Source organism: Tribolium madens, unplaced genomic scaffold (assembly GCF_015345945.1).
Source record: "Tribolium madens isolate multiple individuals breed KSU strain unplaced genomic scaffold, Tmad_KSU_1.1 Scaffold_7;HRSCAF=85;Tcas5.2_LG10, whole genome shotgun sequence".
Classification (NCBI taxonomy): Eukaryota; Metazoa; Arthropoda; class Insecta; order Coleoptera; family Tenebrionidae; genus Tribolium; species Tribolium madens.
Window position 1 is genome coordinate 6179410 of NW_025401050.1, and position 20920 is coordinate 6200329.

The following is a 20920-nucleotide window of genomic DNA, read 5'->3' on the forward strand; positions in this document are numbered from 1 at the left end:
TGAGGCATTCTAGTAGCGCTTTTATGTCTGATTGTTACACAAATTGCAAAAATACACATTTTGAACTATTAATTATGCAAACCTCTCCGAGTTCAACATCTAACGGTCCACGTGAAACAATACCGCAAAATGCACGTGGTTATCGTGCTATTTGAAAAACTTCTTTACTGTTGTGTGCCAATTGAACTGCATTGTTCTCTCCCACACTTACCGCACAAGAGCTGTCAGGGTGGCAAACTCATTACCGACTTAACTGATTTTGAGCAAAATCTTTGTTTTTAGTTTTGGTGGATGCGCCAGGTTTAGTTACTTTAGTTATTTTTGCGAAGGATTCTTTTTCGTTTTTTTTTTTTGAATAGAGTAGATAAAAAAAGTGGTTTAATCTGTTTTAATAACTTTTAAAGTTGACCCGACACACATTTTTGTTCGCCCTGTATATTATTGCCGTGGATTTTACACAGTGATTCATGTGCTATTCAAGCTCGACAAGCTTTAACATAAATTACTGGTATTTTGTTTTATCAAAATTAATAATAATTTACTTTTGTATATTATGTTTTGGACATCCTTAAAAATATAATGCACTGATTGATAGTTGACATTTCATCAAAAATGTTCAAAATTTTGATTATTGAATCTACTTGAAATAATTTGTGTCAGGCTTATAGTCTTATTTGAATCAGCCTGTATATTAATTAAGTTTGGATTTATTTATTTTTGATCCGACACACTTTTTTGTTCGTTTTGTTTATTTTTGTCTGTGAATCTTACAGGGTGATTCATATGTTATTTAAGCTCGACAAACTTTAACATTAATCATTGGTATTCATCAAAATTAATAATAATTCAATTTTGTATATTATATTTTGGACATTTTTAGAGATATAATTCACAAATATGTTCAAAAGTTTGATTATTGAATTTACGTGAAGTATTTGCGACTGGCTTATAGTCTTATTTGAATTACCGTGTATATCAACCTTTATATTTATTTATTTTTTACCCGACACACTTTTTTGTTTGCCTTGTATATTTTTGTCTGGAGATATTACAGGGTGATTTATGTATAATTATAATAATTATATAATTATTATAATTATAGTTGTTATAGTTATAGTTATTTTAGTGACAAGTGTGTAAAATACTGTTTTTGCTAAGAATTTGTTACTGTTATAGAGCAGATACAAATAACATTTTTCTTTAAAGTTTAAAAAAAATTCTCGAAAATAGTGGTAGAAAATAAAAACTACTCAAAGTCCGAATAAACTCGTTTTAGGGATTTTAGTGAGTCCACAAAATAGATCGTTTTTGAGAGTGTACAAAATTGTCTTAACTGCAATTAATTTATTTTAAAGAAACCTTGTTTGGAATTAAACAGAAGGGAAAGTGCAATAAAAGGAGCTTATCTAATCTACAATCACGTAAATCTTCGAAATAGCTCTATCATCAATCATTAAATGAGTCTAAAAAATGCACAAGAAAATAAAGAGAAGATTTTAAACTTGTTCTAAATTTTCATTGCTTTTGCTTATTTTTTCAACTGAGTGAGCTACATAATAGTTTTACTCAAAATTACTGTTTTTATACTAATATTAGCATTATTTATTAAAACTATTTAATATTTAATTTAATTTAAGTGATTTTGCGGAAAATTGATGCAAAACGCTTTTTTTAATTCATTCTTTTTTAATATTAAATTCAAATTCTAAGGATGTCAAATGTGTAAGAATCAAGAATGCAAACACTTGCAAAACAGTTTCTGGCCGTGTGATACACAAAACTTTTTCGGCCGACAACATCTTTCAAGTAAAACAAATTTATTTATTGTTAAATTTTTCCGGCTAGGGAATTTATTTTTCATCTATTAGTAGCACTTACTCCACGGTGTAATGATTTAAACTTAAAATAATTTTATGACATTTGTAAAGTAATTAAGACTTTCGAGAAGAAAATTCAATTAAAGCGTGATTTGGACGATTGGAAAATCACTAATTTTAGACGAAGGCCGAGAAATAATTATTTGTAGACGATTATTTACTTTATCATCAAACATCACAAAAAGTGACTATTTTTATGACTAAATGTCACAAGGAAAAGTTTTATCTTAGTTGTTTCTTTCTTGTCTCTTTCGTAACAATTTCTGGAGAGCTTTCAGCTTCACCACATAAACTATAACTATATACAGGGTGATGAAAAAAAGGCGCCCACGATTGAAACAGGCGCGTCCTTTTTTATTGAAACATAGTGACCACCATTCCAAAAATAAATAGTCTAAATAGATTCTTTTTAAAATTTAAACAGTTTGTCTAACAGCACAAAGCGGCAATATTGCACAATTTTCTTTTACTAAAAAACTATTTCACTCAGGTATTTTTCGTATCTAGGAAACCAGTACTGACAGATATTGTCACCCGCATAAAATAAAAAAAACTGTAAAGTTTACATAATTTTATTATTCCAATACGATACGACCAAAAGGTATCTAATGATTTCAATTAATTTTTTTAATCTTTGACTTTTTGACTTTAATCGTTCAAATTTCACAGAACAAACAACATTGAAAATTGATTTTTTTGTTGCTACCGTTTCCAATAATTGAATATTACTTGGACATTTTCTGTATCCTAGGATATTTGCAATGTTGCAACAATGATAATTTTTTTTTGTAGCCTAACATCTTCAATAAAGTTTATTTCAATAGACTTTTTACACATTTTTTAAGAACACCGCCAACTGTATCAAAATCTAGACTTTAACAATGAAATTATTTTAAAACTGTTAATTATATAGATTTCTCTTTTCTAAAAAGGAAAGTCTATATCTTACTGATAAGAGCACAAATCCAATTTTGGTCTTCGAATTCGTTTTTAATAAAAGATCACTTATAACGTGTAGGTTAACACGGGCGCATCATTCTGTATATCACCTTTACGTCTAAAATACTATATTTTGCTTTTGCCATTTTTTAATGCACCTACCAGACTAAATATTTTGGTTTTAATTTAAATATTTTTATAACTTCAATGTCGTCGTGCTATCAGAGCCGAATGTGAAATGAATTTTATTCAATATCTATTCCAAATTACTGTGGATGTTAAATATGCACAAAAACCACTGAAAATTAAAATTTAACGTTGTACTAAACATCAGTCGTAGTAACCATAACTGTTGCCATATACAGATAACTCATTAGAGATGTCTTGGAAGATCTGACTTTATTTTTGAAAATAGGAATATAATTTCATTGTGTTTATATTGTTATTGATATAATATGTTGTATATATAGTCCACATATGCAGGAACGTTTGTATAAACTCCAGGATATTTAGGACTAGCACATCCTATGCCAAAGGAGACAATACCAGCAAGAACACCCTTGATAACAGCGGGACCACCAGAATCACCCTGACAGCTATCTTTGCCAGAAGCACTAGCACAAAACTTATTTCCAATAATAGTACCTTCGCCGTATGTTTATTCACAAAGAGTTTGGTTGATAACTGAAACAGTAACTGCATGTAGCACCGAAGGGAGGGAAGAAGGAGCTTCTTTCAGTGCCCCCCAACCTGTCACAAGAGCAGATTGGCCAGCACGCCAAAAGACTTTATGAGATGGAAGACGGATTCGGCGTATGGTGACCCCAAAATCCAAAACAATAGCTAATTGCACCATGGTTATGTCATTATTATGAATATAAGGGATGTTGTAGTAAGGGTGCTCATAGATATTTGCGACACTTGCAACGATAAAGTGCTAGTGTAGACACTGAAAGAAATGAGAATGACAGAGTTGTTTCAGTTAAATTGAAACCTTCACTAACCCATCGTGATTGGTGCAATGAGCAGCGGTGAGAACAAATTTTCTAGTGATTATGGATCCCCCACACAAGAACTTTCCGTTGTTGTGGAGAGATACTTGATAAGGGAATTTAGTTATTTTCGTAGGTTTACCACCGATAATCCTATCGTCAGGTAGCGAACTGTTGTCATTGTCATAAGGCGGGTCAGCTAAAATCGTTACCAATAATTCTTTCATCTTTTTATTTTTTCAACAAAGCCTTACCACAAACGGATGCTGTAAGAAAAATAACCAACCCAAATGGTTTCATTTTAGGAATTGTTTGGATTCTGTGACACGACCAAAGTCTGGTTACGGGATGCTCACGTTTAACTTAATGAAACTGTATATTTTTTTTTACATTTTATATACCTATAAATACTGTCTGTACGTTAAACTTTTTTATTTGTTAAATCAAAATACCTTATCATAACATAAAAGTTTATTGCAGACGAATAGACAAAAGTGCTTTTAATTTTTTTTAATAAAATTAATTAAGTAAAATAAAATGTCAACATAATGTCTTGTAGTACATCCTATCTACATATATTTTTTGGTTTACTTTTTTGTTTTTTTTTACGGAAAAATGGCGACGATCATTGCAATTTCTTTATTTCTTTCTTTTGAAGCAAATGCTACGTAAAGCTTAATTAACTTTGTAGACCAAAAAAATGGTCATTGTTAGAAATTGAACTCAAAAACTAAAAGATATTTAAAAATGTTATTGTAGAACAATCATTTTTTAAATTAACGTGCGTTTATTAGGTGCTTTATTTGACAAATATTTTACATGTCTTTAATTAGTTCAATTAATTAATTGCGAAGGACCGTACCGTAGTTTTTTTGGCTTAACAATATACATATGTTTTATTATAATATGTATACAGTATGTCCCCGCATTGAATTTACAAAAGGAAAAAAAAATCTTTGATTTTACGCCAAAATTGCTTCTTTTGCTTCACCTGAAACGAGCAAATCTGTAATTAAAACTTCATTATTCTGATCCAGTGAAAAGGAAAATTAATTTTTCTTTTGATTTTGAACATCATTGTCAAAATAATAAAACCACCAATGTGTTTAAAAAGCTGAGAAAAATTATTCTAAATCCAAAATCAAGAGAAAAATTAACTTTTCTTGCTACTGAGTTAGAACAATGAAGTTTTAATTACCGATTTGCTCGTTTCAGGTAAAGCAAAAAATGTTTTTTCTTTGCAGTTTTAGCGTAAAATCAAAGATAATTTTTTTTTCCTCTTGTAAACTCAATCTAGAGACATACTGTAGGTATATTATCATTAAAATTTCGGTTTGATATTTTTTACAAAATTTTGAAAATGCAATCCTTGGCTTAAATTTTTCTTTCATATTTAATATTATTAATGTTTTTTTTGTTTATTTTAATTTACATTTTTATTTTTATTGCATTATTTTTATTTTTCCTTTCATAAAACTGCTCGTTTTTTTACGTTTTTACAAAAATTAAATTTTTTTAAAATACAAAATTTGACTTAAATAATAGACTAAATCCTAAATTTTTCTAAAGATAAAAGCTACCAAAGGTTAAGATTTTAGTGCATTTTAAAAAAATTTCTAATTTTTCTACAGTGTCCGAAAAAAAACGAAAGATTTTGGGCGGTGGTAGGTCAAAATAATAAAAAAAAAGTTTCTACAAACCTATGTCTACAGGTGTGCTAGAAAAAATGTAAGGTATGATACCAGGAACATGGAGAAATGTTAAAATAATTCTATCTATGAAAATTTCGAAGTTATGAGAGTTTAAATTTTGCTCTTTGACTTTATTTCTGTTGGAACAATAATTATCCAAGATTTTTTTCCATAGACTATTAGAAGCTGTATCCTAAATTGTAACTCTTTTAATGATATTTGTGGCTTTTATTGGCAAACTTTTTGTAAGTTTACTAGATAATTATAAAAAAACATAGACATAAAAAAATGTCAAATGTCAACAATTTTTTCCATGGTCCTGGTCTCACTTAAAATCTTCTTCTGGGGCGCGAGTTTTGGCACACTCTGTATTTTGCTTTTGCCATTTTTTTAATGCATTACCTATCAAACTAAAAGTTTTGATTTTGATTTAAATATATTGTTTAACTTAGCTTAATATTTAACGTTGTACTAAACGTCGCTAACGTCAGTCATAACATCTATACTCTTTTTTATATTAATGTGCATCAAGTAGGTTGTTGAAGTCTAAATTAATCTTTAGATTACAGTCCGATTTACACAAAAAGTGCTATTAATGTCATTCAGAGCAAATTTAATCACGTCAATAATAAAAAAAACCTTCATGAATGCTATTCTATGTTAATTATGTTGTTGATTTTAATTATTATTTTTCGCTACATGGGGTGCATATTTATTTGAAAAAATCATTTTTAAGAAAGAATGAGGTTAGGATTATTTGAATTTTCGCATTGTTGCCACCTTAAAATGATCCTTTTCAACGACTACTCTGATGCACAGGTATATAACTGTTGTCATATACAGGGTGAGTCATTAGGAATACGTTGGGAGATACTAACTATATTACTGAAAATACGAATTTGATTCTATTTTTTTTAACACTATTTTGTTTTAGTATATTAAAGAACAAGTTTTATAAGGGCTGATTTGGCGCACGAATCCCAAGTTAGAAAACGAGCCGTAGGCGAGTTTTCTATGGGATGAGTGTGGTGCCAATGCCATTATGAAACGAGAATTTATGCTATTTTTTCTAATTTGCGCTCCCTTTTTTCGTATTTTAATTAAAAAAAAATATATATTTTTGTCGCCCAGAGAATTTTGTGTTAGTTGGTATCGGTTGGTAACACTCAGCGCCCACCTGTTTTTTTGAGTAATTTCTGCCGTCTATCATTAAAAATAAAATTTACAAATTATTAGTTATTAGTGTTACAACATAATAATAATAAATAATATATGAGAAACAGAATTTAGTTTGCACTCCGTCCGAAATTTGTTACCTGACAAGTCAAAAGCGGCATCCAAAAACTAAATAACCCTAAATTCATTAAAGTACAGTGTGCTTTTATTGATAGCCATAAACGACTCCTACTGGAGACGTTAATAAACGTATTATAAACGCAAATTAGAAAAAAATTGTTATAACTTTATTATTTATTGCTTTGTTGTTATTTGTCTATGAAGTCGAGATATGAAGCAACGTTTGTATAAACTCCAGGATATTTAGGACTAGCACATCCATAGCCCCAGGAAACAATACCAGCAAGAAGACCATTGATAACTGCAGGACCACCAGAATCACCTTGACAGCTATCTTTGCCAGAAGCATTAGCACAAAACATATTGTCAGTAATACCACTTCTTTCGTATGAAGCTTCACAAACAGTTTTGTCGACAACTGAAACAGTAACTTCTTGCAGCACTGTGGGCATGGAACCTCCTGAAGACGTTGTTCCCCAACCTGTCACAATAACAGATTGGCCACTAGACCACGAGCTTTTAGAATATGGAAGAGGGATTGGGGATGTGTTGGGCCCAAAACTCAAAGTAGTAACTAATTTCAAAATGGTAATGTCATTGTCTGTAGTGCTAGGGTTGTAATGAGGGTGCTGATAGATTCTTGTCACACCATAAAGCAATCTGAAAACCTCACGAACTTATCGTGGTCGGTATAATGAGCAGCGGTGATAACGAAGTTTGCATTTATTATGGAACCCCCACAAATGAAGCTACCGTAGTAATAAAGACCCACTTGATAAGGGAATTTAGATATTGTCGTAGATTCACCACCGACAATCCTATCGTCAGGTAGCGAACTGTTGTCATTGGCAGAAGGCGGGTCAGCTAAAATCGTCACCAATAATTCTTTTATCTTTTTATTTATTTTTTTTTAATTACCACAAACGGATGCTGTAAGAAAAACAACCAACCAAAATGGTTTCATTTTAGGAATTGTTTGGAATCAGGGCCACGCCCAAGCCTGGTCACCGGACGCTTTAATGACAACATACAGGGTGAATATAAAGTATGGAACCAAGCGGTTTTATTTTTAATCATTTGTCTCCAGAAAATAATAATTAATATAAATTAAAGTAATATAAAAAATGTGATCGTATTTTCAGAACGAAATTTTGTTTTGTTTTTTGAGTTCTGCGATTTTTTTTGTCAAAATTGCAATTTATGTGAAAAAATTTTTTTCAAAAAATTAAATATAAAGTAGATAGTTGTAATCCTTAGAGTATAGCTTTTATGAGGAAAATGATTTTATAGTGGGTTGCCATTTAAAAAAATATTTTTTTTTGTAGAACTCAAAAACAAAAGGAAATTTCGAAAAATTTTATTCATGTTAAATCATCACATTTTTATAGTACTTTATCACTCATTAATTAGTTTTTTCAAAAAATAAATAGTTTAAGCAAAAAACGTTTGGTTCCATACTTTTTATTCACCTGGTATATGTATTTTTTTACATTTCATATACATATACAGCATGTTCCGTTTTTATTGTTACAAATTTCAACAGGTGATAGAATATTCAATTTTAGGATGAAAGTTTCTTATAAACATGTATCGAAAAATATTATACTGGAGGCGCCAGATCTCGCGCCCCATAGAAAAATGCCATATAAGGTAAGATACCAGGAACATGGAAAAAATGTTAAAAATAATTATCTATAAAAATTTCGAGAGTTATGAGAGTTTAAAATTTGCACTTTGATTCTATTTATTTTTGTTGGAAAAATAATTTTACAAGTTTTTTTGCTACAGTCTATTGGAAGAGAAAACAAAGAAGCTATATCCTAAATTGTAACTCCGTTCAATGTTATTTGCGGCTTTTATTGGCAAAATTTTTGTATTTTTACTAAATAATTGTAAAAAACATACAATATCATCAGTCATTAAATAGGCATAAAAATGTCAAATGTCAAAGTATTTTGACAGATAGAATTTTTTGAACATTTTTTCCATGTTACTGGTATCTTATCTTACATGAAATTTTTCTCTGGGGCGCAAGTTCTGGCGCACCTGTATAAAAGAGCTACATCCTCTGAAAGTGGTGTATCTTTTAATATTTTTTTTTCAATATGTCATAAACCATTGTAGATAAAATTACAAAATTTGGTACAACTAATAACCTTTATACACCCAAACGAATTCAAAGATAAAATGTCGAAATTTTTACTCAGGGGCGTCCTAAACTAGGGGGCTTTATGATAAAAAATACTCTAACTATTTTGGAGTTTTGTTCTTATCGCTTTCAGGCACAAAATTCTAAATTGCATAGTTTTTCACAAAAAAGAGGTGTCTTGCGTGTTTTCGATATAACTTACAGTTTTTGAGTAAAGTCAGTTTACAATTTGACAGTCTGACAGACCATAGAGAGGATAAAAATTAAATTCGTTTTACCTTTTAAGACGTCCGTGATTAAAAATTTTGACAAAAAACTTCTGTAATTTTATTTATTCTGCAATAGTAAAAAAAAACATTAAAATATGCATTTCTTTCAGGGGGTGTAGCTAGCTTACACATCTTTATAGGAAACTTTTGCCTTAAAATTGAATATACTATCACCTGTTTAAATTTGTAACAATAAAAACTAAACACCCTGTATACTGCCTATGGTAGTACGTCAAACTTTTTAATTTGTTAAACCAAAATACCTACTCTATCATAACATAAAATTTTATTGCTAACGAATAGACAAAAGTGCTTTCCATTTTTTTAAATAAAATTAATTAAGTAAAATAAAATGTCAAGGTAGTGTCTATCTACATACAGAGTGCGCCAGAACTCGCGCCTCAAAAAAATATGTAAGGTAAGATACCAGGAACATGGAAAAAATGCTAAAAAAATTTGAGAGTGAGAGTTCAGATTATGAACTTTGATTCTATTTATTTCTGTTGGAAAAGTAATTTTCCAAGTTTTTTTGCTACAGGCTATACGAAAAGGAAACAAAGAAGCTGTATCTTAAATTGTAACTCTGTTTAATGTTATTTGTGACTTTTATTGACAAAATTTTTGTACCTTTACTAAATAATTATAAAAAGAACATATACAAAATCATCAGTATCATTAAATAGACATAAAGAAATGTCAAATGTCAAATGTTTGGTTTGATATATTTTACAAAATTTTGGAAAAGCATGCGTTGACTAAATTCTTCTAGCATCAAGAATTGTCAAACGCAAAACATTGAAATTTAAATTTTATTGAAAATGTTTAAATTGACCCCCATAATGCTCAATGCATAACTGAACTCTTCGAGCAACATCTTGACAAATTTTAGTGCATAAATCGGGGGTAAAGATTGTTCGTAAAACCCCCTTAAAATATTCATCAGGTTTTGGACCATCTAAATATTGGTTTATTTATCTAGAGATTCCCCAAACTGAAAATTCAAGTGGAGTCCTATCACAAGACCTGGCACGCCCTATGACGAATCCAAGTCACTTCTCCAATGGTTTAGAATTTGGTTACAATTTTTAAAATTGCCGCACGATTGGGTGGTCCGCGACTATAATTGTGCCTAAATTTGTTCTGGACAATTAAAATAATCCCATTTTCTATTCTACCGTCTACTTTTGAAAAAATTTAAAAATTCAATGTTGCATGATTGAACTTTGGGTTTTCGAAAGTGACATCTTGTGACACTTTGTGTAGAAGTTGCTACCACATTTCTGGGTGCTCTGTATAACTGTTGCCATATACAGGGTGAGTCATTAGGGATGCGTTGGAAGATACTGACTATACATATTATTGAAAATACCAATTTGATTCTTTGTTTTTTTTTCAATACTATTTTGTTTAATTTATTATAACTTTATTACTTATTACTTTGTTATTACATTGTTTATGAAGTCGAGATATGCAGCAACGTTTGTATAAACTCCAGGATAACCAGGACGAGCACATCCTATGCCAAAGGAGACAATACCAGCAAGAACTCCATCGATAACTGCAGGACCACCAGAATCACCTTGACAACCATCTTTGCCATGATCACTACCAGCACAAAACGTATTTTTAGCAATATACAGATAATATCTGCCGTATGAATCTTCACAAACAGTTTTGTCGACAACTGGAACAGTAACTTCTTGCAGCACTGCGGGTATGGAACCTCCTTCATTCGTTCTTCCCCAACCTGTCACAAGAACAAGTTGGCCACGAGACCACGAAGTTTTAGAAGATGGAAGGGGAATTGAAGATGTCGTGGGCCCAAAAGTCAAAGTAATAGCTAATTTCAAAATGCAAATGTCATTTTCTATAGTGTATCGATTGTAATAAGGGTGCTGATTGATGCTTGCCACATCAGTTAACACACCACCCGTAACGTGATATAGGCTACCAGAACGAATATAATAATTTACTCTTTTTCTGAAAGAAATAAAGAAAGACAGAATTACTTTAGTTAAATTGAAAGCTTTACAAACTTATCGTGGTCGGTACAATGAGCAGCGGTGATAACGAAATTTGCATTTATTATGGAACCCCCACAAATGAAGCTACCATAGTAATAAAGACCCACTTGATAAGGGATTTTATTCCCATAGAGGACTGGTTTACCACCGACAATCCTATCGTCAGGTAGCGAACTGTTGTCATTGCCAGAAGGCGGGTCAGCTAAAATCGTCACCAATAATTTGTATCTTTTTATTTTTTCAACAAAGCCTTACCACAAACGGATGCTGTAAGAAAAACAACCAACGCAAATGGTTTCATTTTAGGATTTGTTTGGATTCAGAGACACGGCCAAAGTCTGGTTACGGGATGCTCAGGTTTAACTTAATGAAACATATATGTATTTTTTTACATTTTATGTACCTACATACAGGGTGATTCACGAGGAATAATGAGCCTGACCAAATTTTCGATGTAACCAACATTACAGTTGTTGCAAAATAACTTGCGAAGAGTAATGGTGGTTGCATCGAGAATTTGGTCAGGTTCGTTATTCCTCGTGAATCACCTTGTATACTATCTGCGGTAGTACGTTAAACTTTTTTATTTGTTAAATCTAAATACCTTATCATAATTCATAACAAAATTTTATTGCAGACGAATAGACAAAAATGCTTGTAATTTTTTTAAATAAAATTAATTAAGTAAAATAAAATGTCAACATAATGTCTAGTACATCGTATCTACATATGTATATTTTTTGGTTTACTTTTTTGTTTTTTTTTACGGAAAAATGGCGACGTTCAATTTCTTTATTTCTTTTTTTTTGAAGCAAATGCTACGTAAAGCTTATACAGCCAATTAACTTTCTAGACCAAATGGTTTCATTTTAGGAATTGATTGGAATCAGGACCACGACGAAAGCCTGGATACAGGACACTCACGTTTAAGGAACATGGAAAAAATGTTTAAAAAATTGAATCTATAAAAAATTCGAAGTTATGAGAGTTTAAATTTTGCACTTTGACTCTACTTATTCTTGTTGGAAAAATAATTTTACTAGTTTTTTTGTTACAAGCTATTAGGAGAGGAAAACAAGGAAGCTGTATCCTAAATTGTAACTCTGCTCAATGTTATTTGTGCTTTTATTGGCAAAATTTTTGTACCTTTACTAAGTAATTGTAAAAAAACACATACAAGATCATCAGTATCATTAAATAGATATAAAAAAATGTCAAGTGTTAAAACATAAATGCAAAATTTTTTGACAGACAGAATTTTTTAAACATTTTTTTCATGTTTCTGGTATCTTATATTACTTAAAATTTTTCTCTGGAGCGCGAGTTCTGGCGCACCCTGTATATCGACTCTCTCAACGAAAACTATAGTAACTCAAAATTTACAGTTTTGAGAAAAATTGCATTGAATCTTTGATTGTTAATAAAACATCAAGGAACTGTTTAATATGATTGAACATTTCTGAAGGCCTAAGTATTGTTAATAATATTATTTATTCAGAGAAAAATTTTCTCATTGTTTTTGTATTTTGGGCCCTTCATAAGCCATCGTAACTTGGAACTACGGAGAACTACCTACTAGGAGACGAAACGAGATACAAAATTGCTTGATTTTTTGGACCCAAAAAAAGTTGTACGGCGGAGTAAAAATGAGGGCGCTTAGAGCGTTATACCGTCTCAGTTTCAAATCGTTTTTAATTAATTTAAATTCAACCAGTTTACTAATTGCTTGGAAAAAAATGCAAAAATTTTGAGCTTTATATTCTTAATAAGCTGTAAAAAACAAACCACTAAATTTTTCACGAGAAATATGAGAAAAAAAATATTTAAAATTCAAAATCTGTGCTCCGTTTCATGTTTTTCAAAATGATGCAAATACGGTTAAAGATACAAGAAAAATATAAGAAAAAAAGTTGTAGAAAATAAAATTTTCTAGTAAAATGTTTGCGACAGCATCTTTAATGGTTTAGGCATCAAAGACGTTCAAAGCCGCTCAAGCGACGGATTCGTTTCATTTTTACTGGTGATTGAGTGCCGGGGGACACTTTAAAGCAATTTAAACCTAAACCGTTCTAGATAGAAATATGGTGTCGCGGACTTTTTTGTAGAAAATTTTATTCTCTACAATTTTGTTTCTTACACTTTTTTGTATCTTTAACCATATTCGCAGCGTTCTTAAAAATATTGCGCGGAACGCAAACTGATAATTGATTATAATTTATTTTTAATACTGTTTTCGATATTTTTGAAAACGCTGCGAATACGGTTGAAGATACAAAAAAAATGTAGGAAACAAAGTTGTAGAGAATTAAATTTCCTACAAAAAAGTCGCGTGACCATATCTCTATCTTCAACCGTTTAGGTTTAAAATTTAAACTTTAAATTAATTTTCTGTCTCTTGACCACCGGTAAAAATGAGCCGTATTTGTCGCTTCAGCGTCTTTTAACGTGTTTAGAACCTAAACCATTGAAGATAGAGGTATCATTTTTTAATTTTTAAATGAGTTTCAAATTTTATTTTTCTACATTTTATTTTTTATACCTTCAACTAGTGCCATGGAGATAAGGTAAGAGTGATAAAACTAACCTGAGTCTTTGTCTCTCTTCATATTGCTAAATAAGTAAGAGTATATAACAGTTTTTTACTTACCTATTTGAAAACAAGCACAGAATAAAATTAATGTATAACAAAAAGTGTGCAAGTTACATGTATTTATACCATTTCTATAAAATACATGCTTATATCAAACTTTTTTTTAAATAAATTTTTAGATAAAAAAGTGGTTAATGAAGCGTGTTTATCTTTAGAGTTTATTGTTATTTTCATAATTTTATGCTCTTTTAGATAATGTTTGTTTCGATATTAATATTAATAGTTATTTAAGTAACAAGGAATGTATATGCGAATTGCCCTCTGTAGACAATAGTAGACACTCCTATATGAATATTCACTGTATCGAGCTTCTAAAAATATCGAAAAATGCAGACAGTATCTAAAGTATTGTAAAATTATTGAAAATAACAATAAACTCTAAAGAAAAATTCGCTTCATTAGCCAATCCTTTATTAAACACAAATTGGTGTTTAAAATGGTAAATTGTAGATACGTAAATGTTTTTTTCATTTTATACAGGATGAGCCAGAACTCGCGACCCAGAGAAAATTTTCAAGTAAGGTAAGATATCAGGAACATGAGAAAAATGTTTAAAAAATTCTATCTGTAAAAAAAATTTGATTTATTTTGACATTTCACATTTTTTTTATATCTATTTAAGGATACTGATGATCTTGTATATGTTTTTTTACAATTATTTAGTAAAGGGACAAAAATTTTGCCAATAAAAGCCATAAATAACATTGAACAGAGTTACCATTTAGGATAGAGCTTCCTTGTTTCCACTTTTAATAGCCTATAGCAAAAAACTTGGAAAATTATTTTTTCAACAAAAATAAATAGCGTCCAAGTGCAAACTTTAAACCATCATAACTTCGAAATTTTTATAGATAAAATTTTTTTAACATTTTTTCCATGTTCCTGGTATCTTACCTTATATTTTTCTCTGGGGCGCGAGTTCTGGCGCAAACTTTTTTATTTGTTAAACCAAAATACCTTATCCTAACATAAAATTTTATTACAGACGAATAGATAAAAGTGCTTTTCATTTTTTTTAATAAAATTAAATCAGTAAAATATAATGTCTAGTACAGTCAGAAAATTAGAAAATCTCGTGCCCATAAACCGACCCTCATTATTTGGGTCCTCTTACCTAACCGCTGTTATATCTACGAGGGGCTTTTGCATTTAGCCTCAACATTTCTTTTAAGTAAATCTTGTCATGAAATATTATTTCATAAATAATAATTATTATAATTAAACGTGTGGAAAGTGTGTTAATTTTAATTTGAATTATTAAAATTTCGATTTATATTTTTTTAGCATATTTATTATTATTATTAGGTATTATTTCTGATTTTAGATCTAAATTTTAAGTTTGACAAAAATTGGGTATACATATACAAGGTGGTTTTGGAATAATAGGCAAAATTTTATTGTTTTCTATATCTTTCTTTATATCACACCTACGATCTAGGAGTAATTTCAAATATTCAACGTTTAAGTCATCTGTCGGTTAAAATTACGTAAGCCCCACCACTCTCTACTACTTAACAGGTATCATTTTTAACCTATACATTAGTTGTTTTATTACGATGCACTTTAGCTTCATTAAAATTCCTCAGGGCTATATACTGGTATAAGTACATATGAAGAAAATAAAAGTAGAAGCGTGCAATTGCACACAAGTTGGCCGTTTTTTCCCAAACAAAACTTTTATGGGATTTATTGTAGTCGAGGCGGACATCGAGATAATATTAGAGATTTATTTGTATTTGTTCTGATTCTTGGTCGTTTCCTGACTTCACCTACAGTTACGAAATATGCCTAAACTAATAATAGCGACTGGCGCCGGCAAAAAGCATCGCAGTAGGCCTGTCAATTTTGACATTTGACGTTGTCCATCGTAGACGCGTAGCGGCGTAGACCTCTCAAGTGGGGTTAGAACTCCAATAACTCCGACATTTAACGTCTCCATTCCGCGGACCGTGTCGTAATTTTGTCGCAAATGTCGTAATTATTTGTCAGCGGTTTAGCAAAAGCCCCCATTTGTTATCTTGCACGTCTTGTCCTGTCACCATGCAACATGTTAGACATTGATTTCGGTCCGTGAGAAATGATCAGAATTGATTGGATTGTAAAAAAGGCAAAATGATGGTACACGAGAGTGAATATTGATGTCCTTTAGGAATCTGTGGCAGCACGATAGAACCAGTTTTTGCCAACGAACTGAGTGACAACTCAATATCGGAGCTCTCGTTACATCACTCACTTGCAGGAAAATCGTGTTCGCAATCCCATCTTTTCGTAACGATCGTATAAACAACAGAACGAGGAAAAAATTCACTGTGTTATAGCTTCCTAATCGTATTAATTATTCCTTTCTTTGCTTGTTTCAGCTGTCACCGTTCGCTACCTAACGAAGCGTTATATTGGAGAATACAGTTCGACGAGTGGTGAGTTTTTCTTTCAAGTAATTAAAGAGTAAATGGAGTAAATGGCGATTCTTACATAAGAATAATTAGAAACTGTTTTGGTTTTGAAATTAGCAATTTTTCTAGCACAAAGTGGCGGAAGTAAAAAGCTTTCACGGTTTATTACTTTAGTACAAAGTGTTTTTTGAAATGTTAAGTACCCTGTCTTGGAATAATGGAACCAGTTCGAAAAATAAAATAAAATTGTGAGTGTTTCAATTTTTCATACAGGAACCGGAAATAAGAAACAACAAGACAATCCACAAGGATTTATTTCTCTCATTAACAAATTCTGCTTTCCATTTATTCGTTAATTGGTCAGTTTTAAAAATCTTTGAGTCAAGAAGTTGTCGCGAGCTTGCTGGATGTCGCTAAACGTCCGATAAAGATTGGACCACCTACTGTGTGCCTGAGTAAAAGCTTCTTTCACAAGATAATGGGCAAAATGGCAACGGAATGACACATCACGGATAAAACCGAGCTCTCTTTCACGCTGTGTAAGACGATGAAAAAAATAAAAATACAATACGTCAAAATAATTAGAAATTTGAGAATCTTAAAAATTGTCAAGAATTACGACTACTTTCTTTTTTATTAATAATAATTTATTTCATAATGTAGAATAATTTAGAATTATCGATTTTAGAAGATTATATTAAATTAAATTAAATTAAAAAAGTTTAAAAATCTCTAAAAGGGCTGTACTTAGGTATAGAGAAGATTGATGTTAACTCTTATAAAATAACTCAGGGAATCCAAAAACGCAATAAAAAACATAGCTTTCTATTTAAAATAACAAAGTTGATATTCACTTCCGGTATAAGCGGAAATGTCGCCATCTTGAAAATATTTTCATTGAGTAGGACGTAATCGATTAAGGTTATGTCCAAATTTTTAAATAAATATCATTATCAGGACTCAAAATACTTCTAATTTGATGTTTAGCCGGATCACCCTGTATGATAACTAGTGTGAACATTAGACTTAGATGAAAAAAACTAGACGAGGAAGTTGTAAATTATTTATTTAAAACATATTTTACCTTTTATAATTTTTCTTAAGATATCAAAGAATTATGAACCACCTAATCGCCAAGTATCCTCAAAAAAATGAAACAAAGATCGGTATTTTTATCCTGATTGTGGGGGTTTTTGCCCGACGCTACTGCCGCCACCGCCACTACTGCCACCACCGCTACTGCCGCCACCGCCGTTACTGCCGCCGCCGCTGCTGCCACCACCACCGCCTACGAAACGAAAATTACTAAAAAAAAGTTGCAATAATTCACAAACCTGGACCTCCACCTATCATCTCCCTCAATTTCAATGGATCAAGAATTTTTTTTATAGGATTAAGTTGAAATTTTACTAATTTGGTAATTAGACCTGGTGCACCTGTTTGTAAAAAAAATAAATTGGTAGAAATTTGAGAAAAAAATCGTCTCACCTTCGCTTGTGTTGATGACTGTCATCAACAAAGCAACTAATATGACTGCCTATAAGAATATTTTATTAAACACTAAATATTTTTTGGTTTTAAAAGTACTTACTTTTACAATGCGAGTCATTGTGGATTTATAAGAAGTAAGTCATTGTTTCCAACTTATATAGGAGTTGTTTTGAATAATTTTGTGTTATCTATACCAAAAAAATTACAAAATTTTGCTATAAAACTGTCTTACGTGACTATATTTATAAATATGTAAAAAAAACGAAGGGTAAACATATTCATGTTATGTATTTTTATTTTTTATGTTTATAATAAAGTTTTGAATTCCAAACTTGAAATGTAAATTAATGTCTTTTACAGTAGGCAAACTAAATTCTATTGCTTTTTTTCATCTTTATTTATATGTATATAATTATTTTTATACAGAGTGTTTGCAATTAGCGCTGCTCGGTCAATATACACGAGTACGAGATTTGACAAGAAAAAGTGTTGAATTTGGCGAGTCCTGCATGTAGTTAAAATTAATGTATTTATTTCTGTTTCAACCTGTATAAATATTTTGTCTTCATTTTTCATTCCTGCGATTTTTTATATTTTTTATATTAATTTTTCATAACTGTGAAATAGTAGGTATTGTTTATCCGCAAACGTCACAAAAGTGACCATTTTTATGACTAAATGTCATAGGTAAATGTTTTACTTTTCAACCGTGAAGTAAAAATTATATTTTTGTGCCTTAGCACTTTTACTTTTACCATTACGTTTCTTGTTTTTTTCTATTTTAGCAATTTCTGGAGAGGTTTGCGGATAAAATAGTATATGTTATTCGGAGTAAAAGTGAGTTTATGTGGCTTTTCTTTTATGTGTGACTTTATGTGGCTCAGCTGAATTAAATAAACGTTCAGTTTTGCTACATAAACTATCACTTTTGCTCCTAATAACATAATACATCAAATTTTGCTTTTGCCGTTTTTTTAATGAATTACCTACCAGACTAAAAATTTTGGTTTTGACATATGAGAACGAAATTTGACATTTAAACAGTGATTAAAATAATTTGGTTCCATATTGAATTACTAAAAACTTACGATTTGAAATCCTTTATAAATTAAAATAAATCACTTTGCCAGATATGAGTACGCAAAGAGTGAAAAAAATTCAAAATTGTACAGGGTGATACAGCCAAGATGAGCTAACAACTTGAAACTAGTGCTACATTGTAAACACACTATACATAAAAAAAGAAACTCTTATTGACTCAACAGTTATTTATTTATTATTTATAACTTTATTATATTTTGAAGGTTTTTCAATTCCAGTTTCAATTACGTTGAAAGCAACTGAAACCTAGATAACCCTTAAACCGTTACCAAAACCTGGGCTTTTTAATATTCCATGGTGGAACTTGTGCGATTTTTTTAAGCCTAACTTTTTTAACATTCTCTTAATTATTATTTTTTTAAGAAAATGTGGAAGGCCTATAATTCCTAGAATAAAAAAATTATCTGGTCAAATTAAGAAAAAATCACACTTACCTTCGCTATTGTCGATGACTGTCATCAATACCACGACAAGGATTATGACCTATACAAATATTTTTGCTATTACCAGGAATTCTTAAAATGTTAGGAATACTTACTTTAGTGAAGTGAGCCATTGTGTAAAATAAATAAACGTAAAAAAGTTTATATACTAGGGCCATGTTGAATAATTTTGTGTTATCTACAGTTTAATAAATTAAAATTTACTATTATGAAAATATACAGTGTAACTTTTTTAAACCATAGAGTGGTGTAATTGCAATGACTGATTCGTTCATACAAATGACTTTTGCTCAACCAATTCAAATTAATGACTTGAGTTGACTTAGCTGAGTCACCCTCTATACAGGGTGCGCCAGAACTCGCGCCCCAGAGAAAATTTTCAAGTAAGGTAAGATACCAGGAACATGAAAAAAAATGTTTAAAAAATTCTATCTGTCAAAAAATTTTGACACATATTTTTTGACATTTCACATTTTTTTATATCTATTTAATGATACTGATGATCTTGTATATGTTTTTTTCCAAGTATTTAGTAAAGGGACAAAAATTTTGCCAACAAAAGCCACAAATAACATTGAACAGAGTTACAATTTAGGATACAGCTTCCTTGTTTCTTCTTTTAATAGCCTATAGCAAAAAAAACTTGGAAAATTATTTTTCCAACAGAAATAAATAGAGTTAAAATGCAAACTTTAAACCCTCACAACTTCGAAATTTTTATAGATATTTTTTTTTACATTTTTTCCATGTTCCTGGTATCTTACCTTATATGGCATTTTTCTCTGGGGCGCGAGTTCTGGCGCACCCTCTATTTCTTAACTGCCTTGTTATTCAGTTATGCGGTTATGTTTAGCTACTTACAATTTCAAATTGAAAAATTATCAAAGTTGTGACTAATTCTTTAACAAGTCGATAGCGAATTCTTCAGTCTTGTATACCCAATTTTACATGAGAAAAATTCCTCCAAAATGTTAATTTGACTTTCGTTATCTTTACGATCCAATTAATCTTCCCGCATCAATTAGCTTTAAAGCGACTGTTAATATCTCTGGAAAAATTCACATAAATCTGACCCCATTTCGAGTCATCATTTCAAAATCGAAAAAAACGACTTTCCTATTTGCCTCCAGGAATTTGACAATTAAGATAGCTTTTTATCATTTTAGGGTTTGAAACCTTTTATTTTAATAGCAAGACAGGGTCAATAAAACCCCGTTTATCAAATATGTTAATTTTGATTTTTTCTCTTGTGTTCTTAGTCAGAAGTTGGGTAACTGTTGAGTACCTCACCATTTATTATCTGTGAGACACTATGCATTAATAACTAGGTCAAAAATTTATTTATATTCACAATCGGCTGACAAAGTGACAATATTGTCATTCTTACACGTCGGGTTGTAAATAATAGCGACCATTTAATAATATTTTGTAATATAAATTGTTGTTCTAGAAATGATTTATTCTTTCCTTCTTAGGTGTATCGGTAATAGACGCCACTTTATTAATTTATATCTAAATGGTGCGTTAATAAATAATGGTGCATTTATTAGAAATTGCTTACTAATATATGATTGCATAGTCTGACCATTATAAAGGATATTTTAT

General features: G+C 30.5%; 3 protein-coding genes across 5 annotated transcripts in view; 1 reads left to right on the forward strand and 2 right to left on the reverse strand.

Annotated features, from left to right (window-relative positions):
• Positions 1-20920, forward strand: part of LOC123010083 (ras-related and estrogen-regulated growth inhibitor-like) — a 111219-nt gene that overhangs the window by 40325 nt on the left and 49974 nt on the right. For both annotated transcript variants that reach the window (XM_044406756.1, XM_044406757.1), the window contains exon 2: positions 16248-16304. In XM_044406756.1, the coding sequence (XP_044262691.1) occupies positions 16248-16304 (57 nt within the window). The remainder of the gene's footprint in view (positions 1-16247; positions 16305-20920) is intronic.
• LOC123010085 (serine protease 48-like) lies at positions 3799-4149 on the reverse strand. Its single transcript, XM_044406761.1, has 2 exons — positions 4063-4149; positions 3799-4007 (listed from the first exon to the last, which is right to left on the reverse strand). The coding sequence occupies exons 1-2, from the start codon at positions 4106-4108 to the stop codon at positions 3799-3801; spliced, it is 255 nt and encodes an 84-aa protein (XP_044262696.1). The 5' UTR covers positions 4109-4149.
• On the reverse strand, positions 17330-17962 carry LOC123010084 (RNA-binding protein Raly-like). 2 transcript variants are annotated; one of them, XM_044406759.1, is made up of 4 exons: positions 17872-17962; positions 17769-17817; positions 17621-17716; positions 17330-17568 (listed from the first exon to the last, which is right to left on the reverse strand). In XM_044406759.1, exons 1-4 carry the CDS (start codon positions 17887-17889, stop codon positions 17453-17455), a joined length of 279 nt encoding a protein of 92 aa, XP_044262694.1. In that variant the 5' UTR covers positions 17890-17962; the 3' UTR covers positions 17330-17452. The 2 variants fall into 2 exon arrangements, with proteins under 2 accessions (XP_044262694.1, XP_044262693.1); XM_044406758.1 differs by having other exon boundaries at positions 17615-17716.